This window comes from Haplochromis burtoni, unplaced genomic scaffold (assembly GCF_018398535.1).
Source record: "Haplochromis burtoni strain Fernald_Lab_line unplaced genomic scaffold, NCSU_Asbu1 Contig_6, whole genome shotgun sequence".
Taxonomy (NCBI): domain Eukaryota; kingdom Metazoa; phylum Chordata; class Actinopteri; order Cichliformes; family Cichlidae; genus Haplochromis; species Haplochromis burtoni.
Genome location: NW_024582367.1, coordinates 2108517 through 2136025, shown reverse-complemented (window position 1 = coordinate 2136025; position 27509 = coordinate 2108517). Strand labels below are relative to the sequence as shown.

The 27509-nt window shown below is 41.6% G+C and overlaps 2 protein-coding genes across 5 annotated transcripts in view; one reads left to right on the top strand and one right to left on the bottom strand.

The window, feature by feature from the left end:
* The window catches only part of snx11 (sorting nexin 11), a 13908-nt gene extending 8483 nt beyond the window's left edge, over positions 1 to 5425 (top strand). Inside the window, exons 5-7 of the mRNA XM_005913873.3 lie at positions 109 to 204; positions 305 to 529; positions 1584 to 5425. Of these exons, the coding sequence (XP_005913935.1) occupies positions 109 to 204; positions 305 to 529; positions 1584 to 2772 (1510 nt within the window). The 3' untranslated portion in view covers positions 2773 to 5425. The remainder of the gene's footprint in view (positions 1 to 108; positions 205 to 304; positions 530 to 1583) is intronic.
* A 165-nt stretch (positions 5426 to 5590) lies between these two features.
* Positions 5591 to 27509, bottom strand: part of skap1 (src kinase associated phosphoprotein 1) — a 38653-nt gene continuing 16734 nt past the window's right edge. For 3 of the 4 annotated variants that reach the window (XM_005913700.3, XM_005913698.3, XM_005913701.3), the window contains 9 exons: positions 22751 to 22831; positions 22545 to 22628; positions 22326 to 22450; positions 20730 to 20793; positions 19115 to 19303; positions 14133 to 14186; positions 13920 to 14029; positions 6464 to 6566; positions 5591 to 6123 (listed from right to left, as the gene is read on the bottom strand). In XM_005913700.3, the coding sequence (XP_005913762.1) occupies positions 6474 to 6566; positions 13920 to 14029; positions 14133 to 14186; positions 19115 to 19303; positions 20730 to 20793; positions 22326 to 22450; positions 22545 to 22628; positions 22751 to 22831 (800 nt within the window). In that variant the 3' untranslated portion in view covers positions 5591 to 6123; positions 6464 to 6473. Of the gene's footprint in view, positions 6124 to 6455; positions 6567 to 13919; positions 14030 to 14132; positions 14187 to 19114; positions 19304 to 20729; positions 20794 to 22325; positions 22451 to 22544; positions 22629 to 22750; positions 22832 to 27509 lie in introns of all 4 variants that reach the window. The other variant, XM_042223561.1, reaches the window with a different exon arrangement.

Here is a 27509-nt window from a genome sequence, read left to right as displayed (position 1 = left end):
TGAAAGTAACGAGTAACTTGAAGTAACTGAGTTACTTTTGATAGAAGTAACTAGTAATGTAACTAAGTTACTATTTTAAAGTAACTTACCCAACACTGATCCTTACAGACCAGTCCCAGATCTTCCAGGGAAATCCTTCTTCTCCTTCAACAATGAGGACTTTTTGGAGAAGAGAAGAAAGGGACTTCAGATTTTCTTGGACAAGTCAGTTCTCCTTCTTCTAAAATCAGTATTTGATCGTCTAAACAAGCATTTTCTAATCTCGTTTTACCTCTGTCATTTTTTTTCTTTTTGTTTTTTGTAGAGTGGTGCACATGACCGTCTGTCTGTCAGACAGCCAGCTCCACCTCTTTCTACAGACCCAGCTGCCAGTCGGTCACATCCAGGACTGTGTCCAAGGCCACACCCCTTACTCCGTGACAGATGCCATCCTCACGTATGCCTCGTCCAATCAGGGGCTAGCTCAGGCACAGGAGGACGATTTGATCAAGGAGCCATGTTTGACCATTTCTTACGAATCAATGGAAAGGTAAGTGAAAAAGATCAGGACGGTACCTACAGAGATGATTATGCATACGGGTGTATTGCAAACAGCAACCAATGTCACAGGCTAAAAACAATGACTGCAGTACCTCTAATGCCCACTTGAGGCTCACTCCAAAAGTGAGCCAATCTAATAGACTTCCATGTTAAAACCTGAGAGTAGATATAACATGTCTATATGTTTGTCCATCATTTATATACAGTCTATGATTGTAAACAATAGACTATTTATATTCACCAACTGAGACATTTGAAGCCTCAGCATTAACATTTAGCAGCTACCATGTTGTTGTTGTTGTTGTCATCGTTGATGTTGTTGTTGTTTTTTAAGCCAGCAGCATCCATATTTGCACAAGAGGATTGAATTTTAAGTTTTCCTAAATAACCAATAAAAAATCTAGAATTTCACTTACCAAAAGTCACAAACTTATTAGCTCAGTTAAACACAAAGCAGACAATATTAACAGATCACTTTAAAAATACTCCAAAAGTACTACAAATATGGTGGAGAAGGCCAAGTGAAGTCTAGAAGTTTCCAAATTGATGAGTTAAAAAAAAATTTACCCAAAGAGGCCAAAACCTTTTTTTGTATTAGACCATTGTATTTTTTTTCTGTAGTAAAGTTGGGCATTTTAACAATGTCTATGGGGGACTGACTCATTTGCAGCCAGCCTCAAGTGGCCATAACAGGAACTGCGGATTTTTAGCCCTACATGTTGCTGCTTGTTCTTAATTCAGCTGAATGTTGGCAGTTATATAGAGCCCTTTCTTCTTTATCTTGTTTAACACATTACAAAAAAAAAGATGTAAATTGTTGGGATTGGATGATTGATTTTGTGATTTATTTATTTATTTATTGGATGATTACTTCTCCATTCTGGAGTTTTTGTGCTAAGCTGAGCTAACCAGCATAGTCTCCGTATTCTAGAGCTTTTCCTTACACCTCTCCCCTTTAGTAGCAACGTATCAACTCCTCATTAAATGTATAAAATGTTTAAACTGAACAATTTCTAAACCCTTGTTCCTGTTTTCCTCCACAGCCCGGCTCCTCATCAACCTTGCCAACAACCTAATGAGACCATCAGCCCGGAGCTCGTCTCATGTGGTGACGCTGACCCTCTAGCAGGTTTACTGGAGGTCCATGATCAGGACCATAGGAAGAAATGCTCAGTAAGGATTTCCCAGAAGAGCAACCATCTTGAGGCCGTTCTTGAAACGGTTCTTGAGGACAGCGGCCCGTCAGAGGCAACCTTTTATCTGGGGGACAGTCCAGAGAGTCTTAGCTCTGCTGAGCAGATCCAGCAGAGGTTACAGACTCCGGTGGAGGTGCACACGTTCACGGGGATCGGCTTTGAGGACAGTGTGACCGATGGGAAGATTGTTTTACCTCCAGGTGAAGAAGAAAAGGTGGAGCTGCAGGAGAGTAATGAGGATGCTCATGAAGGAAAAGTCAACTGTGAGCCTGAAAAATGTGATGATTCTGAGAAGATTTTAGATTTTAAGGAAAATAACTGTGATGAACACATTTTAGGAAGTGATGCCAGATCTCAGGAAGCTATGGAAAACATCTGTACCGAGAATCCCGTCATCTCTGAGGTTAATGAGGTTCATGTTCTAGAAGTCAACGCAGACGACCAAAAAGGCAACAAAGCAGGAGGTAACGAGGAAATGCTGCTCAAGTCAGAAATCAGTGACGAGGCCCACATGTTGAACGGTGTATCTGCGGTGGAAAAGGATGGTGATGACACACAGGAAGTGGATTTTGCTGGCAACAAAGATGAAAGCGACGAGGGCGACACGGTCAGCTCCTCTCTGCCATCTTCCAACGACAGCATCGTGAAGGTCAGTGATGAGGAAAGCGTTTGTGAGGAGGCAGACGACTCGATCCAGGTTGCAAACGACTTTGTGAAGACTCCTCCTGAAGACGCCACTCGCTGGTCAGATGTGGAGGCATCCAGCAGGAACATCATGGACCTGCAGGTGAACGGATATCCTGATGAAAAACTGCACCTTTCTGCCCAGGAGGATGAGGACCTGCAATACACCCTCAGTGACCTGAGTAAATCTGCAGACCTTAACTCTGCTGTAACTGCAGGATATCTGACTGAAAATGGAGACTTTAGTATCTTAGCAACCAGCCACGCTCGTGGATTGGGTGACGGTAGATGTACCGAGGAGGAAGCCACGCTCTCACCTTCAGAGGAGACTCAGGAGGTGGAGGTGCATTAGTTAAGTCTTCCTCTAATATAGATCCACTGAATCAAACGCTCTGTTCCAAACTCTGCCCATCGTACACAGCGTCTTCATATCGTCAGGGTTACGAGACACACCTCACACTCTCAGTCATGTAGGTATAACACTTCCAAAACAGCATGAATCTAACATTAGAATTTCTCTGTTATGTACCGGATCTGATTTCCCTCCTGACTGCTTCACTTCTCCATTTGGCTTCAGTGAACAGCAGAAGGTGCTCGAGTTAAGTTTAGGTTCATACTCTGAGGCCTTTCAGTAAGGAAACAGCTGGGGCTGAATTTAGGCAAAAATATCCACCTAAATTAAAGGATAAGTTCACATTCCTTTGTGTCTGTATTGAAACTTAGTGAAATTTGTGGTTCCTGTTCATACTGACCATCAAGAGATGTTTTCCTGATTTAATTAAAGAAAAAAACAACCAAAAATGCTAACACAAGGTCAGGGTTTTTCTTGCATATGAAAAAATTAGTGCCCACTAAATTGATTTTGGCTTTCTACTAAAGCAAAATCACCAGAACTGTGACTTTTTTCTTTCTTTTTGTAAGTTAAAGCATGTTAACACAGAGTCTTTGCATTGACTTTGACTCTTGAGGCCCATTTTGAGCCTAGAAAAACCCTGGAGGGGGTTAACTTGTAAACACAACACTGCTTCCTACAGTGGACAGAGAGAGTGGAAATTCAGCACTTAAAAGATCAATGTGAAAAACCTTTATTTAAATCTCTTTGAAAAGGGGATCTCTAAATTCCCAGTAAGGAGAGGAGGAATGGTGAAAGCCACTAAAATAAATAATCAGTTGACACATTTCTTTCACGACAGACATTGAACGAAGTGAACTTTTCTCTAAATCTAGAGTTCCTCGTCACATTTGGAGCCTCAAATGAGACCTAACTGCTCTTTAAATGTGCTTCACATGCTGTTAAATAGTTCTGTTATACCCGGCTTGTATTAATTCTTCACAGCTTTCACTGTGCTGGTCACTAACGCAGGATGATACTCGGGCTGAGAACAAGCATACGCATAGTTCAGTCCCCGTACACACGTCTCTGATCATGTGTTAAACTGGTATTTATTACTGAAGGATGAGAGGGGAAAAAACACACTTAAGTCAACCTGTGAAATGCACAGAGGCTCCAGTTTGAACTTCTGATCTGTAACAATGTGATTCCTGTTTTGTGTTTATACAGCTTCATGAAGTAGAAATGGATGCCTTGCACCTTTAGGGCCATGACATGGTTTTACACACACTAAGAGTTTTTACTTATAATTTATACACTCCATTCAGGCAAGATGGGCACAGGTTATTTTTAAGAATAGTTTACTCTTCCTCACACATGTGAGCTTTAACTCCAGCGGGCCTTTTTCCACAGCAGACACCTGTGAAACACGTCAACTGAGGTTCATCCAAAAAGAGGACCTGCCCTGCGTGAAATGTAGCCATGATTAACACACCTGTGTGTTTTCCTCTCTCCACAACTCAGAGTGTGTCTGAAATCACTCATTACTCTGTATGCACTGGATTTTATGATGGATTTTCCATCTATCTGCATGTAAAGAGTATTATTGCATGCTACACAATGCACTTAAAGTACAGCAGTTTTGTATTTTCGAATTCATTTTTATTTCAATTTTCTTTCCTTTTCAGTGCAATTTGTTGATTCCCAGAGTGGGTTTGAAAATGTTCACTTCAGTTTTTATTAGTGTCAGTGTTGATTTTAGTTTACCTAAATATTAAAATATAAAGGATATTTGTCATTGGTCAAATTTTTTTTTTTTGGTTTTACAGTACAAACTTTTCCCTTTTGAGGCAGTTAGACATCCTAAATCTCAAACAACAAAAAGTTTACCAGACAAACACTGAAGTTAAAGTAATTTTCTTTTTATTTCTATTTCATTTTAATCATCATTATCAATATAATTTCAGTTAGTCTTGATTTTATTACAGTTTTAGTTAAAACTAACAACCTTGGGTTAATCTTAGAATATGAATATAGAATTTTATTTATATAAATTAATATTTATATTTATTTTACTTAACCTCAATTAACAAAAAAAAAAAGGAAAAACAAAGCAAACCTAATCTGGAAGCTAAAAATAAATTCTAGTAAAAGCTAAATAAAAATACAAAGGTACAATAACTGAGTTATCACTAAAAGAAATCCTGTAATTTATCAGTTATATCAAAATTTTTAAGCCTGTTTGATCACTGAAACATCCAGTGTGATCGTGCCGTCGTCCTCTGGCATCGTAATGAGCGAGTTCAAACACATCCTGAATGCCTGCTGTGGAAATTCTGGTCGTCTTGCCTGTAACCTGTCTGCATCTTGGCAGCGACGTTGTTCCCACAACACTTCTGCTTCTTTTAAGCTGCATTTAAAAGGGACCGGCAGGTTCTATTTGTGAGGTTTCGCACAGAAATCAGACTTTATTTTAATAAGCTGTTTGCATCTAAGCTGTGGAGGGATTTTAACGTTTCACTGGTTTTGTTCCTGGTAATAACTACAGGGGTTTATTTTGAGTTTTGTTTAAATACAGATGTCAAAGAGTACGAGGATAATGTGAGTGATGGTATCCATGTACATGTGCACATGATTATTTTATTTTATTTCAATAAAACCTTGTCCTCTTTACTGTCACGACATGTTATTAAACAGCTTTTTACACACGACTCAAGACATTGAAGCAAGCCTGCCACCTAGTGGCTCCAAATAAACAGTTTTAAAAATCCCCCTTTTTCTTTAGAACAGAAACAAAAGCACACAATATTTTATTTTTAGTATTTCTGAGCAGAGTTTACATTAAAATACTTTACATTACTGTTTCTTATGTCAGTTATGAGGAAATTATTTATAAACTAACAATCAACGTCCTGTTTTCAGATTTATCCAGTGGATTCATAAATGCATGCATGCAACATTCTTAATCACTCAAAAGTGCAGCTAATGGTGGTTTTAATTATTGATGTCTGTCATTTTATTTGAATTAACACATTCACTGTTTAGTTTGGCACTTCTCTGAATTTTCTACACAGTGGTTGAGACTTATAAAGAAAATGAGAAGTCTCACATTTAGGACGATTGATCACTTATCAAAACTGATTAACAGACTAATTACTCCAGCTCTAGTGTGCACTTTGATTTTTTTTCTTCTTTAAACAGGCTTTTATAAATGGCTTATAGTGTACAAGAGTAAGTACAGCTGCAGCAGGTTTAGGTGATAATATAATAATTTACATTGGTATAAAAGGGGAATAATTTTGAAATGCCAAACGCTTATCTGACAGATGTGTCAAGAGTAATTCATGGCAGGACGTGCCGGCAGCCGCAGCGCTGTGAAGAAAAAGAAACCGTATCAGAGAAAGACGCATTAATAATTCAGTGTTCATTTTAAGCTGCACCTATCTGACTGCATTAGGGAATCATTTTCTTAAATAGGACAACTGACGCTGTAATCATGCCTCTGTTGCATATATTTATCCTCGCCCATTGCCCATTGCAGCACTCGGATTGCTTTATGCAGTACTTCTTCCAGCCAGCAGATGCCATAAATGGCAGGTCAACGACTGCATATACCTCAGTGGCAATCTGGATGAGTACCAGGGGGACCGTTTCTGTGTATTAGGCCACAGTAATGGTCCATAATGCTGATGATAAGAGAGTACCTCGGTACCTGTTGGAGCTCAGAGGATGTAGGCAGGCTGCAGGAAGTCTTTGGGGACGATGCCCACGGTGCCGTTTAGCTCGCCGACCCACCACCCGTGAATGTTGTACTCCTGGGCCCCAAAAAAAAGAAGAAACAGAGCGGTGAGGCTCAAAGGACGTCTAGGAACAGGTAAACAAAGCGGGATCAGGCATAAAACCTGCACTTTGATACTGATACTGATTTGACACACCACTGAACACAAGAGGAGACATTTGAATTATTTTAACACAGAAACCCAGAGAAAAACTATCAGGTTACAAATGCTTAAAGTCAACTCTGGTGCAGGAAATCCAGGCGAGCGTGGTCCCGTCCACAAAGAGTCATGCGCGACACTCCTAATGGACACTTTTGGTGTATTAGCCTCCAGGGTTTTCATTAAAAAATGAGGCAAACGGTAAACAAGGCTATCGAGACAGCGAGTGTCTACAATAAAACAGCTTTTTTTAACCGCTCCAAAGCCATCGCCACAGCTGGCCCGTTTCCCCAGACTAATTATAACGAGGGTTCATTTCTGTACTGTGATTAAAAAAACAACACAAAAAAGACGGATTATTTCACGCGCATGTTCAGAGAAAATATAAATGCTGGTTGAAGGTGACCGATTAAATCCACTGTGCCTCAAAAAAAATCCCATAAACACCAGTTTTTTTCATTACTTATGATTACAGCTTTTATTTACAATTAGGACAGTTCAGAAGCATAATAATGGGGATTTAAAAAAAACCTGAAACAAGCTAAGAACAAACAATAAATATCGATCTGGAGGATGTATTGTGACTGAAAACCATATGAGTCTTTGTGCAGATAAGAAACCCCAGAAATGTTGATTTTTCATCTGCTGAACTGAAAGAAAACATCCTAGAAGAAAAACCCTAAAAATATAATGTAGGCAAATTTATTTGAGGCTAAAATTTGGCTTTAAAAATTAATAAATAGAGGTTGAACATATGCTTTGGTTATCATGGGGGAAATCTACTAGAATCTCTATGAAAACAGGGATTTTTTTGTGTGTGTTTATTTGTAGCTGAAAGAATCGCAGTTAACTCTAAGCCGAATCAAATGTAAGTAAGTTAATTGATATACACTTATACAGGGAACACAGCAGTTTGCACTGCTTCCAGACCTGTACATTGAAATAATGAAGCTGCTTCAAGCATTTAACGAACATGACTGAACCGCTGCATGATGATCTGATCACAGCAGCCGGGCTATGAGTAGATCTGTACTGGATCAATATTTGGAAAGCGATCGGCTTGGCAGTGGGGGCACAAGCCACCCTGCTGGAGCAGAAACCCCAGTGCCACTCATCTCTCCTCTTTTTCAGACCCGACGCGATTGTGCGGACAGTTTATCACACACGTGCAGACACATATGTAAAATAAATTGGTGGGTTTTTCCGCTGAGTGCATGCCTCAGATTCAGATTCAGGTTCTGGTTCACGCGCACTCTGTTGACATGATGAAAGGCATCGTGTAGGAGGTTTAGCCGATCATCCGGACCTGACACCTCTCTGCAGCCAGAGGAATGAGGCCTGCAGCTAATGAGCGGTGTTTGGACAGCGAGGATGGATGAACCGCTTAGACGGTAATAAACCACAAGGCTCAAGTGTTCTAACAGCACAAACAGGTACCCACAATAAGCAGATTGTCCACCCAGGCCTCATCGTTTTCCCCCTGCAAACCTCTCTGACAGCTCTGACTGGGATGCTCCAGTGTGCTTGGCTCTCTGACAAACTGACAGTTCGCTGTGTCTGAGCTCATAACGAAGGGGAAAGTTAGGGCCGAAATGGCCTTTTTATGCTCCCCATAAGACCGTGCAGGGAAAAGCCCGGTTGCGGAAAGCTGGCTCCGGTTCCCATTCGGAGAACGTGAGGAGAGGAGGAGGAGAGGGCAGACAGACGGACGGTGGGGGGAGGCATCGGAGAGAGGGAGCGAAACAGTTTTTCTCTCCCTTGGGGGCGTCGCAGCACTATTCCACCAACCGTAGTGACAGAGAGTTTTATTTATCTCCGCGGCCCATCTGTGCAGTCGGTCTCAAATTCTCCCTGAGAAAGGTCTTTTGGATTATCAGCGTCGCCATTTTAATACAACTGCTACATCACGGAGTGGGTGCCAATGGCGGTAGAAGTCTGTCAGGCGTGCAGAGTCCATCTTCCTCACACTTGAAATGGGTTCATCCAGAGTACACCTGCTGTAATAGGGACATTCCAAAAGGCTTGCAGACTAAATTATCCAAATGACAAAAACTAGGCTCCTCAATGCCCCCACTCCCCACCCTTCTGTTTGTTTTCCTCTGGTTTTTTTGGCTTTCAGGCCGTGAAACTCGCAAACGGGGCACAGATAAACATTTGGGCTCGGGACTAAAATGGAAGATGTTCCTTGTGAGGGGGAAAAATAAGGTTTCCCTGAGGGGTCTGACTTCTGGGAAACGTGTGCTGAGGTGACACGTATCCGAGGCTGTGTTTGCTGCAACCTGGGCGCAGATTGAAAGGGGAGGAGAGGTGGTGGTGATGGTGGTGGTGGTGGTGGGGGGCAAACAGCGCCGTGTCGTGGCGGCTGCGGCACGCTGACTCGCTGACCTCCCGGTGACTCCTCCACCAAGAGGAGAGGTGGGGTGGCGATGGGGGAGAACGGGTGTGGGCGGGGCTGGCACTGAGAGTGGGTTGCCATGACAACACCTGCAGTGTACCGGCGCGATCGTTTATTTACCACTCAGGGGGCTGGCTAATGGTGGCATTCTGATAGGCCCATCGCTCACGGCTCCCCGACCCGCAGGACAGATTGACAGCTACCCCGAGCCTCGAAGCGGGGAGAAGGTGAGTCGAGGTTGGCTGGATGTGGCGACCGAGAGAGACAGACAGAGGGCGGTGGGCGAAGGCAGGTGTCGTGTCACGCCACCATTATCCGCCTAAACAAAACACATCTTCAATATTCGTGTCAGGTAAGAAAAAAAAAAAATCACCTTTTTCACGTGTAAAAATCTGCACGGATCCTGACCACATGTTTTCCTCACACACATGAAACACACACACAGACACACACACACTCGTGCAATCCCAAATGCATACAAACTAGGGGGAGTGCTAATAAGCCTGACACATGAAGCATCTTTCCTCGGCCACCAGCTGACTGAGGCAGGCCTTGGGCATGATGGAGCGCAGGAAGTCTCTCATTGCCCTGCCGCTGAACCCGCCGCCTGGGTGTTACAATCTCTCCCTCCCTCCTTCCCCATTTCCAACCCCCTCCTCCACCTTCTCTTTTTCCTCTCTTCCACGTCTCTCCTGTAGCAACCTTTCCGCCTGCATCCTCTCTGTTTTTATTCCCCGCTCTCCACCACATGCACTGCAGCTCTCTGCAGTTCTTCCATCACTGCTGACCCTAATAAAGAAACATGGACACCTCAGCCAGGCACAAGCACACCATCTGTAACCTGTTATCAGGTTAGCAAGCCCTCCTCGCCGCTCACACAGGTACACTTCACAACTGATAACACCTGAAACTTCAGGGTAGAAGGATCTTCTCTTTATTTTGATGGGGTGGGGAGGTCGAAATCTACTCGGAAACACGGATGATAACTCGGCTTAACCAGAGATGGAAATGGCTACTTGGTGTCCATTTTTTTCCAAGTGGGCTTTTAATTAAATCAGCGAATTGGCTTCAAATTGGAAACATGACAGAGCATGAGAACGTTTGAAAATATCTCAGGGACGATGAGATTTAATAAAAAGAAAACCTACTCGCTCCTTTCTAATGCACGCCTGGGATTACAGATAGCTCCTTAACTTAATAGCAATTTAAAGTGGATTTGTGTATGCCACTGAGTGTCTGTAATGATGGCTGTTTACGCCGCCCCTCATTTATAATAATTAAGCAGAATGGATTGGGGGGTGGGCTGCTCGGACGCTGTTCTGGGCTATTGGCTTGGGCTGAATAATGACCTACTGTAGTTGACCGGGGGATGACCGCTGCCTCCTGCATGACCCCAAACCCCAGACTCACCCCCTGCTACTTTGGGTGGTAAATAGGATGTCTCTGCCTGTCTATAGCGTCTTGGTGTCTATGGCCACAATAGCAGCTAGGGGTCTTTAAATGGCTGTGTGACAGCGAAAAGGAGAAAGAGAGAGGGGGGGGGGGGTGGACAGGGTTCACACAAAAGAATAAAGGGATCCCCTCCTCTTTGTCTCCCTGGCTTGACTTTTCCCATCTGATTATTTGACCACTTTTCCTTTTCTTCACTTGCTTTCAGCTGGTGTGGCCTGCACGCAGAGGGCCAAAGGAGAACATGAAGGCAACATGATGAAAAACTGTCCCGGCTAGCAAGGACACAACATGGAATATATAATTTAAATTGTGAATATCCGAGCTTGAGTTTTACGTGATTATACCCCTCAACAAGTACATCTATAAGGACGTAAATCAGCTTTCAGTGGTTGTAAAAGTTTTCATTAAAAAAAAGCGTTTAAAAACCACCACAAGGTGTCAGTGGTGTCCACGTTCTCATTGTCTCTAACAAGCTGAACACTTTGGCCAAATGTGCAGTGACGCTTTTCTTTGGGAGCCGCACCGGATTGGCTGGCCGGCCGCCCTCTCTCTGGATTTTGGTTGGACGGGATGGAGGAAGAGAGGTGGTGGTGGCGGCGGCAGCAGCAGCAGCAGCAGGGGCAGCACTTGCCAGAGTTTTAAGGACCCTGGATGGGTTTGTGCCATAAATCTCTTCCCACTCCATCCCGCCGTTCTCCATGAGTGCCTGTGGGAATACAGGAATGTGACAGCTGACCTGTAGAGCCCACGTCTTTTGATTGTGGATCCATAAATTAGAGGGCAAGAATGCACCTTATGGCTTTAGAGACAAAGCACTACAGGTACTACATGTGTCAGCGGGAAGTGGAACAATAAATTTAACACATTTTAAATCCTACTACAAATAATATCCCTTTGCATGACGCCGGCGAGGCGATGATGCCGTTACAGCGCTCCTGATGTGGCTGAAACATCTTTGCAATTTAAATCTAAAATTGGAGAGTGTGCACTGCAAAAAAAAAAGAACTGCGCTCACCCGTATTTGTCATCACACACTAAAATGCCAGCGTAAAGCCATAATGTGCATCAGAAAAATGCAAGCTCTCAGAAATGAAATGCCAGAGCAAAAAAAATAAATAAATAAAAAAATCACATGATGGATTTCAGCGTGCGTTTCTACCTCATGTTTCAGCGGGCTGAGCATCGGCGGAGGGCAGAGTTAGGCATCGCTGAAACCAGGCGGCACGGTCTGCGAGATTAATTCTGTTGAACTAATGGGATTCATATGAGTTGTGAGGTTTCTAATTTATTTACTTTGTCAGTGATACACACACACACAGAGCAACACACAAGAGGGAGGAAAAACACAAATACAGTAAAAATGCTCCCACTTTACAGTAAGTGAGAGATCAATAATGATGGATGAGGGCCTTTTATACAATCGGCATGTTCTCCTCAGTTCACAGCCATATGACACCACGCCTGTGGCTATCCCATTCTGCACTTCAGCAGTCAATCACATCGCAGCTTTAAAAATAACAGTTTGTTAGCACCATTGATTTAGCACTTAGAGCGTGTCCTTATTACCTTGTAATTATGGTCAGTGTTGACATAACAGCACAGACAACCAGGCCTCCCACCCTCTGAGAGAATTTATGGGCCCTGGTTTTATTACGGCCATTTCGTGTGCCTGGGTCCCCCGTTAAGCGACGGGCTTGAGTTCTAGCCAAGGGCCCGTATTTCACTCATCGAGGTCAGGGTCCTTAGGAATTCCCCCCGTAAAACTGAATGCCGCTGGGGGTCTGCGTGTACATACAGAAGGCACAGGGAAGCCCTCCCCGAGGGCTCATTAAAATGAATAGGCGATTACAGGCTATAATCCAAATAATGCTATTCATGAGGTGAATGTGATGCTATTAGGACGCAGAATGGGACACGGGTGGAGTCGTGTCGTCACAGTAAACCAAACATTCGGAAGTCGTGCGGGCATCATCTTTAAATAATTTACAATGCTCGCTTGAAGTCTATTAGGAGGCAGTTAGGGCGCTCTCTCGTGGTCTGTCACCTTGTTATGACTCCAGCGTCCAGTTTGACAAAACAAGAGTAATCTCTGTCATTAAGATTGTGAGATACAACAGCAAACTCCTGCCTCCAACCTGGACTTAGTTTGCCTTTAAGGTCTTTGGCGAGGCAGTAATCTGATGCATACAGTGAAAAGTAATAACGGCGAGTGGGGCCGAGGCCATCTGAGGCGGATCTGAAGCCCAGAGCCAGGACCCCTTTGTCTCCCCGAGTACAGTGCTTTTGTCATCGCTGTGAAAAATTTATGTGGCTGTTTTGACATTTCCCCCTATCAAGCAGCACACGCAGACAGACGAGCCTGGCATCTCATTAATCTGCCACTGCCAAAAGAACTGCAATTATAAGTCCATCTTCTGCGAGGGGCATTTTTCACCTGTGCTTTATCTGTTGTTATAAAGAGGAGGCTCACATTCCTTCAACACAAGCTGACACAATTCATACATCAAAATCCAAAACCCTGACCTCTTTGAAAGGATTGTTGCACTGAAACTGTTGTTAACCAAAAAAGGACAAATACTCAAAATTCACCACAATCTACTGGTGATTAAAGATGCAAGAAATCATGACACTAAATACATAATTTCCTCATCTCTAAGCTCATAATTACTTACAAAAGAAAAAAAAAAAGAGTTCCTTCTTCCTGCCTCTCCTCTTCAGATAATTTAGTCTAAACACAGAACATGATGATTCAATTTGAAACCAACCAATAGCAACAGTGTGGAGACAAGTCCCTGCACGCAGCAGAGTAAAAGTACCCAAATTACAAGCCATCGATTTCCAGTAGGATGTCTTTTTCCTGGTAGATACTCCGCATGTAACTACACGATGGCCATAAAACACAAGGAAATAGATTGAAGGAAAAGAGCTGAGATGCAGGATGGCTTCACCTGCAGTTTCACGTCAGACAGAAAAGGAAGAGCCTCGCATGGCTGCCTACTCAATTAACCCCTGTGATAGAGGCGCCGTAATGAACAACAGCACCATTACGCAGCACCCGAATGGCACTTCACCCTAGTGGCCCGCGAACAGACAGCACCGCTGTTGGTGCTGCACCAAGATGCTAACGGACAAATCTAGATGCTGGAGATATCAGCATGTTCAGAAAGTAAATGAGGACGAGGTGATTACTGGAGTTGATGTTGTTTAACCCTTAAATAATTGCACGTTTTAAACTACTGTAATTGCTCCAGTAATTATATCTACGAGTCAAGCGTGCAATCGGGGACGGATTTCCATTAGGGACGATCGAGGGGAAAAACAAAGAGTTGTGAAAAAAGCCTAAATAAGCCCTCGGATTATTTTGTCCTGATGGCGATGCTGACCTTGCTGATGATGTAGATGAGATCTCCTCTCTCGAAGGTCAGTTCGTCTGACTCGTCGCCCTGGCAATCCCACAAACCCTGGTAGTAGTTGGAATAATCTGAGGACCAAACTGAAAGGAAGCACAGGGAACACATTTAAATAGAAGAAAGCAGGACGTAGATGCAGGGAAACTTTAGGCTGGAATAAATAAGTTACTAGACGGAGGCGGAAACCTTGTTTGCTGCTCTTCTCGTCGCTCTCATCACCTGGATTTCCAAGTTCTTCGTCTAAACAAACAAAAAAGGAAGAACAAGAGTATTTATCACAGGTGTAGAAGTAGGATTACTCATAATCACAATTACTTTGGTCAATGCTCAAATCATGATTTAATCATCAAAGAAGAAACCTGTCTTTTTAACCCTCACGTAACAAAAATATGACATTATTTTTTAGTGTATATTATACCTGTATGGCTTCCTTTACCTATGAAAGACATTTTACAAATTGAATGTAATTAATTGTGTTTTATAAGATTTTATTTTGCTGAAAGAAGTTCAGAGATTGCAGTTCCACCTACTCTTCATGTCACGTTTAGATGGGATCTAATTATCAGTAATAATCAGGTAATAGTGTCATATTAACAAAAGCTATATGTGGCTGTATTAGTCTGTATGTAACAAAGTATGTATGTGACATTTGTCTGGTTTGGATGGGATCTATTAGCTGAAACACACACTGTCCTAATATCCCTGAAAGGCTGTCCACATGCATGTCTGCACTGGCTGGTCAAACACCAAGTACTCCAGGTTATCTCTGAATCTTGTTCTAGGCCATTAGCCGTGGAAAACATGACAGTGCAGGGGAAAGTTACACTAAAATCAAAGCTTATAATATTAAAAATCACCAGAACAGAAACTTCCATTAAAAAATTACTGTAAATAATTAATAGCAGGAGAGGTAGATTAACAGAATTACAGTAGCAAACATTTTAAATGAATAAAACATCGCAACAGTGCATTAAAATACATGACTGACCCCACTCAGCCACTTGAATTTTAACTTCAACCAAAAACTAAATAAATTAATGCAAAACTGAACCAAGTCTTTGCAGAGGCAGATGTGCTGAAAGGCAAAACCAAAGAATCCGTGTTAAACATTTTATATTGCTCAGCTTGTTTTATTAATTGCTTGAAGCCAAAATTGATATTTAAATTAAAAATTCGACAAAGTGTGCAGCCCTATCCAGAGCCTAAATATTTTAATATCAGTGTCTAAAAGAAATACATTTAATTTTTAATAATAATAAAAGGCATTACCTGCTGGTGGCCTGACTTTAACAACTATAGTTTATAAATAATTTATATTTGTCCCACGTGTTAACGAGAAATGAACAGCAAAGAAATTATGATAGAGCCAGACAAACAGAAAAATTAATAAACTGGATCATTTGCAAATCCCTGATGAATCTCAGCATGACACAAGCTGTTAATTCTTCTTTAACTAGGATGAACTCTGGCGTGAGGATCAGCCTATTAAACCGCAGGCGGGAAATGTTAAAGAAGAAGAGTTTTTTTTAAGCCACGCGGAGGCGGACATGTCATTGACTGCGGGGCGTGGCACCCGGTGGTCTGAGAGGTGACACGGTGATATGCCTGCCCTCTGTCTCCCACATCCATCCTCCACACAAACCGGCTGACAGCAACGCCACAACCCAGCAACACTATCCACCTTCCAGCACAGGCTGCACCTCTGCTTCCAGGAAGAGCAGGAAACACGAACCACACACACACACGCACAGAAACAGACACACACCATGTGTCCAGCTTGAATGTAAAAAGTTTAGTTTATGTATACATGAGGGATGCCTTTGTCTTTCCCCGTTGCTTTCTTTCTTCAAACAGATAATCACAGCTTTCTTTAAAAAAATAATAATAATAAATTTAAAAAAGTACAAACTGCGGCACTTTGTTCCTACACCAAATGATCCAAAAGATAAAAAAATGAGATTTTAAATGTGCTCGCAGCGGGTCCAAACATTTGTTTGGTGCTCTTCGACTGCGAGCATCGTTCCATCGAGAGGCCACCGCTATGGGCCAACGGTTTCTATATCAAAGTGATTTAATTTTCCAGTCAATAAAATCAGTCATCAGCATCAGAGCCAATACCAGCCGCTGCTCTGCATTCTGCCTGCAACTGAGTTTTGCTGCGACAAAACTGACATCGCCTAAAAATGGATGCTGCAGTCACGGATGTCATTTTGCAAGTTTGCAAACTTCACTGCCGTCAGCACTCGAAACACATCAGAAGGAAACTATCAAATAAGACATTGTGAGACTTCCTTTGCATTCCAATTTAAGAACACGAGTGGAGGTCCCTTTTAAAACTTCATCGGTAGTACCATGTTACGACACTGGTGACAGCTGGGAGCCTGGTGGCTCAGCGGTTAGCACTAACAGGGCTTTCTCCAGGAGCGCCTTTTCTCTCCTGCCCTACAGGAGACAGTTTATCCTCTCCACCCAGGACACTCTCACAGGACATTCTTCCTCTCTCTTCCTAGTTAAAGTCACTAAAAGGTTACTAATCTATTGTAACTATTTTAGGGTCTTTACCTTGCAATGTGAACCACCTCGAGGCAACTGTTGTGGTGATTTGGCGCTATATAAATAGAATAGAATAGAATTAAAATAATCAGCTAGCATAGCAATCATAAAACATTAAAAAAACTGAGGTTACTACTACAGCAAGCATGCGAGTATATCTAGGCAAAACTTGTCAAGTCCCTTGTCAGGTCTGCACAGACAAGTCTGAAGAGCCTACAGATCCAAAAGCTGCCTCTGAATAAACATTTTAAGAATTAGATTACAAAACTGGAGCTGAAACGTGTTCAGACCTCTTTCCTTTCTTTCCTGCTGCTAACATTAGCACCACGAAAACCGGCTGGTGGTTACATGTTGCTCAGGTTGAGTGGTTACACATCAGTTTATTCGGTCACAGACGGCATTTTCTAAACCAAAGTGCAGCAGAACAGTGCTGGTTTTATGTCGTTTAATAACTTTCATCACACAAAAGGAGAACCATGCCTCCATCTGCTGGAGCTGCAGCCCCGGCCATATTAGAACAAATAACGTGACTAGAAATGAATAAAATTGTATATTTTTTTAGAATCATCTCTGGCTTTTTTGCTTTTATTAGGCAGTAAGAGATGACAGGAAGGTGGGCAGACAGTATCGAACCCGAGCGCACACGAGGAATGCATGCCACCAAGGTTAATTCAGTTGGATTCAGTTTTATTTATGTAGCTGCCTCAAGGTGCTTTATCTTGTAAGGCAAAGAGCCTACAATAATACTAAAGCAAGTGACCCATGAATAATCAGTACAACCCACAAGTGTTTCCATATCATAGTAATATCAGTAATAATCAGGTAATAGCATCATATTAACAGAAGCTACATCTAGCTGTATTAGTCTGTATGTAACAAAGGGTAAAGCATGGATTAATCAAATATTACATTTAATATACAAGACTGGTAACAAAACTGGATCATTAAATTATTATTAAGCCATCCTTAAATGTGTTTCCTTATTATTACATTCAGGAAGGAGGTTGTGAGATTGTTTCTGTTTGTTCTGTTTTTGTTTTTTTTAGTAGGACTACTTGGAGAGGATTTGAGGTGGGTCTTTGCTCAACTGAGAAATTATGAAGTTAATGATTAACTTCTAGAGTCAGTGGGAATCCAGATTTGGATGTGGTTGTAAAGAAAATGGAAATTTGGGGCCATGCCCTCACAAATGCATCCAACGTCAGAAACTAATCCAGATACAGATCTTTCTGGATGCAGGGACTTAATTCATGCCATTATGCAGAGGCAGTTTTCACCCTCCTTTTGTTTTTGCCTGCTTTTATCCCGAAATATAGATTTCAGTTTCATATTATCTGTTGATGATACCAAGCTAGGTTATTACTGTGGTTTTACCGTAATTTTCATCACTCTTAACCCTCTATCATGTTATTTCTAAGCTGTAATGTTTTGTTGTTCTGTGTTAGATAGTTGCTTTAATTTACTATTAAACAGCACTATTTTTAAATCATACACAGCTTTCACAAGTGTCACAATAATTTGTTTATTTTAAGGTCAGGGGGGGAAAAAACCTAAAAGTAAACGTGTGCTATATGAAGACATTTTTTACTAATTACAAATGGAATAAATGCTTCTATTTGCAGAGATAGAAAGGTTCCTAAATGCAAACATGGCAGCTGATCAGTGAAAATTACTCCCAAATTGAATTATTGAACAGTCTGTAATCACTGTGTAAAAGCCGAGCAGAGGGAGGTGCAGCATGACTGATAAGCGAAGGGGTGAGAAAGTGAACGAAAGAGCCCGTCATTCGATATGCCATCTGTGGTCAGGGTCGGTACCTCTTCCCAGATGGCTCTGAACGCCGGCGTGACAGTTTGAAGACTGATTCCCCTCTCACCAGTGATTTTGGCAAAGGTAATGTACTCACTGAGTGAAACTGAATCTTGATGTATCTTATCTAATAGAACGAGTGATGGACGACGGCCCTGAGAAGATCGGATCACCCCCTTTTGTCCTTCTTGGGATCTTGTAGCCATGGGACTGTCTCTCACACACACACTCACACACACACACACAGTCATGGGGTCTCGTCGGTCAAACTCTAATTTCTATTAAAGATGTGACATTAAGAGCTTCAGATCTATTTTAAGCTCTGCGAGATGCAGTTTTTACTTCCTTTCATCTAAATTGCTGTTGCCAGGCAATTTTAGCCAAAACTCTTGCTTAGTGGATTGAACTGTGGGCCATTTGTTGCCTGGCAACATTAGCTAATTGGACGGTCTATGACGGAGCGAAACTAGCCAGCTCTCGCTGATTTCAACAACATAACTTGTTCAGAGAGATAAGGAGGGAGCAGATTTGGAGTAGGTGTAAGTGAATCTTCCTCTTCCTGTCCTGCAGCAGCCACCCCGGTGCTGACAAGCTTATTAGTGTTGCTTGATTTAAAATGAGCGATCAGTCTCGAGGAACCTGGCAACACAAATTTCGCAGCAGGGAAAGATGGCAGATATTTCATGTTGCAAAAATCCCCCAGGGTTTGAGCGTCTGTCTGACTGAGTATCATGAGGGGTTGTGTGTGTGCGTCACTTCTCTGTTTATTTATCTGCGCAAGTGTGTGTCCAACCACATCCTCATACCTGGCAGCTCCTCGTAGATATCTTCTTCCTCGTCATCCTCCTCCTCTATCTCCTGTCCTCTGCCTACTCCTCCTCCCCGGGAGGCCAGGGTCGGCCGAGTCGGGGTTTCGTTGGCCACCCCCTCGATGTCATCGTAGGTATCCTCGTCCTCCTCCTCGTCATCGACGGGGATGAAGTTGGAGCTGAGATCTACGAGGGAAGGGGAAACAATGTGATAGAAAGTGTTAGCGTCACAGCGTGGCACAAAAGACAGAGACATGCATTAAGGGCTAAAGTAAGAGAAATGTCCGCCACGTCCTCGCTGCACAACGGGGCCGAGACACGTGCCAAACAGCAGCGGTGACAAACACTGGTGCCCCCGAAACATGCTGCAAACCGTTATCATGCTCATTAGCTGTTAGCCTTTATATTGTTTTCAACTAAGCAATAAATTATTGTTAAAACGCCAGAGAAAAAAAGCGGTTATAATTTCCATTTTGTCTGACAGCTCAGACCTAGAGGAAAAGGATAAAACACAAAGGGGAAAGCACATTTGAAAGGTCAGATCTAGCAGATGTTAATAAGTTATCGGTTGTTGTTGATTTTCACTTTATAATTTTCCACAATCCAATAAGAAGCCTCTCCCTCTCACATCATCCCTGTGGTTCCTGCTTACCATCTGTTTATCATATTCATTCTGGGTCGTCCTACAGATGAAGATGCATCCCATCTAACTGCATCTTTTGTTGCATCTCATACGCCCCCTCTCTCTCTCTTTCTCTGTCCTTGCATTTAAGGCAAAACGTTCTGGAAAGCGTGCCGATGCACTCAGATAAATTTGAAGGTGAAGAGGATAAATAATCATTTGCATGCTCTGTTTTTTTTGTAGTAAAAAAAAAAAAAGGCGTGGGGGGTGGGAGGAAGTAAGACAAACTGCCGAGTGTCCGTTACTTCCCGCAAATCAGTGGCCCGGCCCGAGCCCATTTTAGCGTAGACGAGGCACGACTGCTCGCTCAGATGGAGGAGCTGTCTCATTGCAGGCGACTGGCCATTGCAACACAGGGTATCAGGTCCTCTGCCGTACACCAGCAGCCAAGCAGAAATCAATGTCACTGGAGGATAACCAGAACATCTACCAATCAATTTCCTGTAAGTTGGAATTCGGTAGGAGGGTTAGGGGAGGAGTGGAGGAGAACCAGAGCTACACGATGGTGCACATGACATGGTGGGTGACATGTCGAATGAGGTGATTCAGGACTCTTGTGTTCAGCTGTGTAGTTAGTGATGGATGGGGCGGTTTTCGTATGAGTCAGAGATGACAAAGAACTCCCTTGCACTTCTGACCTTTCTGCCCCTCGAAAACACAAGAAAACTTTAGTACAAAAGAACATTTTTTAGAACATTTATACTGCTTTAACTGTATTTTCCACTTAACCTATGTGACTTTTAAAAAGCCAAGTCAATTTTATTTATATATAACAATATATATTTGTCTTAAGAATGGGCTATCATTGAACAGTGCAGAGAGAAAGGAGGAAAACAAGGCAGGGAGTGGTTTTCCATAATGAGTCATATGCAATAAGTCAGAAAAAGTCAAATAAAGAAAAAAGAAAAAGAGAGAGAGAAGCTGGCTTACCTCTAAGTACAAAATTGATTTGGTCCACCCATTCTCTGGCCTCTTGAGGGCTGCTGGCAGTGAACTGGAAGGAGAGAGCGGCAATAATAATACTGTGATTATAATTTAAACGTGCATTTATGTGCCTGGATTTTTATTCATTTTTATTTCTAGCCATATAAGAGGAGAGAAAAAGAAAGAACAGATATTGCTCTTTTTAAAATAGCTGTGAAATGTTAAAAAAAATATCTGAATCTAACTAAAAATTAAATGACTTGGAAAACAAAAACGCATTCCACGTGTACATTTATCAAACTACATCTTTAGTTTATAAATGTCACAAAAAACACATTCAACCCAAACACAGACTGAAAACCAGGCTGAAGCTGGGGCGACATTCTTCAATTCAAACTTAGAAACTTAGAGGTCTGCATGATAATAAGAGGTTAAAAAAAACTAAATAGTTTAAATCTTCAAATAAGAAAACGTAAGACTTTAAAGACAGACTAGACACAAGGAGAGAAGGGTAATAAGAAACAGGTAATCAGACACTAACGAGAGCAGGAAAAAGAACAAAGGAAGGAAGTAAAACTACAGAAAATCACCTGAATATCTAACCTTCAAAATAAAACAGGAAATAAACTGAAAGAGATGTAGAGATGATGAGACCGATGGGAATATAGGAGGCAGAAGAAGGAAAATCAAGACCTGAGGATTACAATAAAAACCTAATAAACAGAACCAGGGATACAACAATAAAAAACCAAAAAAAGCAAAATTGTATTAGTCTAGATAATCTGATAATGTTTGAGGCAGCTGTGACTTTGATAGTGGAGTGGGATGCCCAATAATTACAGGGTCAGCAGCTCGATACCTGCCCTCATGGGTCTCACCGATTGTTTTAGTGGTCTTAGTGTGCGTGAGAGGATGAATGTCAACCTTTTATAGGCACAGACAATGTGACGCACAGTGACATTTTACAGGAGAAAAATAAACTTTTCAGAAGTTTGTGGGGGACTAAGTATGCTCTGACGATATCATTTCAGTAAAATGTATTTTTACTGCAGTTTAGTTTTAATTCAGAGACCAAATATGTTTAAGCACCCTTTTACAATCCCCAAAAGTCTCGATAAAGTGCCAAAAGAATGAATCCTAAGACCCAGAAATTACATTAACATTTTGCTCTTCAAGTTTCCTGAACTCAAAAGTCAATGGGGTCTTTTAAACAGGTTACATGATGGTTGATGGTTAGATGGTTAAAACCAGCTGGTTTGGCCATGTGCAGAGGAGGAGTGGCTATCCTGGACAAAGGATGGTGGTGACATAAAGCTTTATTTAAGCTTATTTATATAAGCTTTTTCTTTCCCACTGAAATTCCGAAATAATCCAAAAAAACTAATGTTAAAATCCAACCAGCCTATTGTCTAAGGAACCAGGGCAATGCTAATTTTTGGATTGGCCTACAAAAACCTTTGCAAAATCGTTGCAGGACTCCATCAAACTATAGTATATATAATTATATATTCTTTGCCAGAAGAAATCATGTCAGCTGTTAATAAGACATGATTTTACTGGAGTTTATTTCTTTAATAATAATAATACAGAGATAATACAGACCTGGAAGGGCCGTTTTCCGGGAGCACTGAGCTCAAAACAGGCTTTTCTTTTGGAGTCTTTTCTCAGGTTGGTCACCATCTGTACAGTGTAGTCATTGATATAAAATGAACCCTTCTGCTGTTTATCTGTAGGGGGGAGAGGAGAACACGCAGTGGGATGAAATCCAATTTAAAATTATGCAGCTGCGATGTTTCCACATGGTGGCATTTGAAAACAAACCTTTTTCACTCCCAAAGTAGTAGAATATCGAATTGTTCAGGATGCACCATCTCTTCTGCCACTCTGGTCCAAAGAAGCTGTGGTCTAACGAAAAACCAAAGCAAAAAAAGGAAATTATTCACAGGAAACCAATTTTTTGTGTGTAAACAGATCAAAAAGCGAGACAAATGAAAGAGAGACTGTTGATATTCTATCTGTTGTCGTACCTTTTCGTTTCTTTTCCAAGTAACCTTGCTTCAGGATGTTGGTGAGCTCATAGGCTGCCACTGGAAGGATATCCTCATCGTCTGTGAGAGCAACCAGACGTGAAACATCTTGTTATGTCTGTCTAAAATCAATTTATAATCACAAATGAAAAAGAAACAGTTCCTCACATGAGAGAAGCTGAAATCTGAGAATTTCCTTCTTGAAAAACGACTTCAAGCTTTGTTAACATTTTTTTCCAGTGAATCAGCTAATTGACAAAACAACTAATTGTTTCCTCACTAACTCCTTATAAGCTACACATACACTTCCCTTTTTCCCTCAAGGCACTTCACACACATCAGAATATAAAGTCTCTAACCCCGTGGATCAAATACATCCCTGCTAGTCTTTAGGAAACTGGGATCAATACTTCTACAGTGCTGCTGAGCAGTGCACTCCATTCATCTGCTCACATTGCATTTTAATGAGAGGAAACTTCCTGTGGGGATTAAAAACCTCTCGTCAGTGTGCAGAGTCAAAATTTAAACATGACAGGATGATAGTTAGGTTATGATCAATTACCTTTGCAATATCAAACTAAAATAAATACTTGAACCCCAAATATCTACTGAGATGATCTGAAATATAACACTAAACGTGCTTCAGAACACGTTTAATTATGTATGTATTATTTTACATAGTTTAACGCATCATTATCAAATCATAAAATATCTAGAAAGCTTACATTTAAAACATAGATATTGTAAGCATAGTTATTATTTTGTTGGCGTCCATTTCTGTTGTTGTAGGACTTATAAGGATCAGTCTGTCAATAAAATCCAGATCTCCGCACCGTTAGGAGTAAAAACTGGTATATAGTTTGAAGTCGGCACTTTCAACACAAGCTGAAATGAAGACTCGGCGCGGCTGTGTCTTGCTCAGGGTCATTTTAAATCAGTCATGTGATTTGGATATTCACTCCGGAGGGTTAAACAACGTTGAGATTTGACTGGAGAGTGAAAAGTGAAAGGCTGTTTTCTCAGATTGTTGAAAAGACTTTGTATCTAAATGTGGGTAAAAAGTGTCAGCATGTAGGAAACATGTTTCCATTGAGACATGCACCACACAATGAGATACCCATTAGAAACCGTTTATCTGTAGATATATAAATAGTATAGAGAAATTTTATGTATAAAATGTTATCTGGTAATTTAAGCCTGATCAGAACCACTCAAACAACTATTGAAGTATCTGAAATAATGTTTCTGTTGCAGGTAAAAAACATGACTAACACTGAATAGTAACCTTTTCAGAACAGTGAGAGTAGCTTTAACATTTCTCTTTGTTATAATGCTGCAGTTATATGAGATAAACACTCCACAGCAAGTTGCCTGAAGAGATGCAATTTAAACCAGCTGCTCCATGTTGAAGTTATTGTTGAACCTGTCAGAAGAAAATCAAAGTATTTTCCCATTTTCTAGCCTTTAGCTGTTAGAGAGGAACTTGACCTTACATCGACCTCATAGACCATCCTCCTCCCTGTGTTTCAGTGGGAGTACCTGGCTTTTCTACATGTCAAAAACAAAGCTCAGCTTCCTCTGAGTTCATTAGTCAACTGGGATTGGAGGAGCAGAGGAAGAGAAGGAGCTCCCTTTTTAGTCTGAAACACAGGAACAATTCAAAGACCATTTACACGAGTCCGTGTGACACCCCCATTCAGAGCAGCGATGACAGGGGGAATGCCTGGAGTCCATCCCCCTCAGAGAGGGCCTGTTTAACTGCTGGGAAAAACCAAACATGTCAACCCACAACTGGCTCCTCTGGGTCAAACAAAGAGCATCCCCCAACGTTAGACAAACAGGAACCTCTGTGTCATTCATAAAAATCACCAACAAGGAGAAAACTAAGTGGGTATTAGCCCAGCTGAATGGCCACTCCTGAACTTATTATTTGCCATCTATTCGCAGCGAGTTTCATCTAAACAACTCAGCTCCAGAGAGCGAAATAGAGCTATTACTGTTTTATTTATTTATTTATTCATTTTGCTAGGCCAACATCTCTGAGATTTAAGTTCACCACAAACCTGTGTGTGATCTGATAACCCCTCGTGGCTTCGGTTTGCGGTCCTGACAGATGAGCGGGTCATTCCGGAGCTGAGCCCCAGACACCTCACAGCACTAACACGCTCACATATCATCAGCCTGCCTTTGTGGATGGACTGACCGGTGACACTATAAATACAGAGGTGCTAAGGACTGTTTTGTCAAAGAGAACCTGATTCGGTACATCATAACAAACAGCGGTCATTATGCTCCTCCACCTCATCTATCCGCCGGCAGTCCGTCCATTTTTTTTTCTGGTCCTGCTTCCCTGTTGTGGCCCACTTCTAATCCCCTCATCCGTCTGCTTCCCTCGCTCTTCATTTATCTGCAAAGTCGGCCCGGCTAATAGATGAGGAGGTGCAAAATCAACACAGGATCACTCTGATCTACTTGAGTCAATAAACATTACACATTCGTGCGTGCTTAACACTTTAACGCCAGGTGACCTGACCTCCACTTGACTATCCTTGCATGCATCGTGAACACGGCTGCAAACATCGACTGCGGCGAAACAATAGCTCGAGATTCATCCACAGGGTAGCGGCACAATCTAAAATCCTCTCGCTGTCCAATGCCGCTTGATCCCACCCTAAAATAAGCAGACTCTGATTGGTCCTGAGTTAACAATGCCTCCTTTAATGAGAATTACACACTAACACCTCTTTTGTGTTTTTTTTAAGAGGATATTCTGAGGTAATGTTATTTGAAAATGTGTAATTTAGGGTGTTAAAAAAACTCCAAAATCATCATGGTGTTTGAGTTTGAGTACAGGCACAGAGAGACACATTAATGCATCTAATTAAGGCCTCATCAAAATCGCAGACAGACGGCACTCTTTCATAAAAATCATAAATTGCGTTATCAATTATTCAGGGCAATGCCATGACTTCATTTTCATCCCTTTTGCGTTTTAATTAGCACCATCCACAGCTTTGGTATTGACATTAATTTGATGGCAATTTATTGATATTCAGCATAACCTATTTAGCTGAGTGCAATTACCAACAAAGAGAAGCAGATAGATGTGGCGTTAGAGTCGCATCCCGTGTTTCGTAAATCAAGGTGAGGAGTTGCTACTGGCCGCGCTAACTGAATCTAACGGCTCTCAGCGGTCATCAGTACGAAAAGATCCAAATGTAAGGAGATAATCAATGGAAAATTGACCAGAGATATGTGTTTAATTGATTCCGACAAAGGAACGTTTCCATAAGCTAGCCGACCTGCGTGCCGATAAGTGCTCCATTCTGCTGCCTTCCTGAAGTCGTGTTAAAACTCAGAGGGGATACATGAATACATAACAATGCATCCAAGCTGCCAGCGGTTTGCCAAAGCCACAATCTCTCATTTGGTTATTCACACTCTCCCAGCATGGTGTTATGAGCTCAGCAGTTGATCCCGCAAGAAAAGGCTGATTTATGTTAGCATGACCAGAGGGAGTTAATGTATTCTCTCATTAAAATCCACTTTAGTTAGGCTGAAAGTCAATCAAAGCCTGGATAGAGAGTGAATCAAAATGAAGGGAAATGGTCGGGTGGGAGGACTAATACGTTACATTAGATCTAACGGTGGTCATAATGCGCCAAAGATGCTATGAAAACACAAAAATGCTCTGAAGATGTTGATGGTGCTCCAGAAGATGGAAAGCAAAGCCAGAGGTCCCCTTAGCGCCTCTTCTCTGAGAGTGCTGGGTGGCAGGGAGCGGCGACGGCAGCGGCGGGACTCGGTCCCAGCACGGAGACGTGTACTTCAGAGGCTCCACTCTAACCATTACTATAAAATGGCCGGTTACATGGAGAGAAACACAGTGAGATGAGGGGAAAACGCCTTAAATCAGGCAAAATGCTATTCAGTCTTGTTTTTTTGCACATAAAAACATGCCTTACTTTCACGTGGAAGCAGTGTGTTGTAACTGAGAGTGGGATCTAAAAAACATTTGGAAAGACGTGGAATTAAAAATTAACTGATAATATTTTTCCCTGTCCATCAATACTGCATGCCTGTGATGTCTAATAATGGCTGCCTTATGTGCCTGCTCTGTCTTTATTTAAGTGAGGGTGTGTGTCATGCGTGGGCTTTATTACTGTAGTCCCTCGTGCTGCAGAGGTTTTACTGTACATCTGTGGCTGTTACATTTCTAATGGGGATTTTCTTTTCTTTCCATTTCTGTTGTATTTGACTGTGTGAGCTCATAACTGTCATTAATGATTAATTATTCATTTATGTCTGATTGCAAAATACTGGCCAATACAATATCATGAAATAGTGAAAAATGCATCTTTGCTGTTATAAACAACCAGTTCATCAATTATTCTATCATTATTGGCTTGACTGATTGATCAACTTGTTGATTATTTCTTGACTGTAGATCAAACCCAATGATTTATAACGTTACAAGACAGTATTAAAAACGACCAATAAAATCAGGTAGTGTTTTAGCTTTAAATGTGTCCATTAATGAATAATTGTTTGATCGCTAGCTTGTTTGTTTTAAATCCTTAACATCAATCTGTCTGCAACTAACAAACATTGTCAATACTGATTAATTTGTTGATTATTTGTAGATTTTGTATTAATACTTTGGGTAATAAAAAAAAGCTTCTTACGCTGTCCAAAGATGTAATTTTTGCTTTATTAAATGAGCAATAAAACCAGGTGGTGTTTCCACTTTAAACATGGC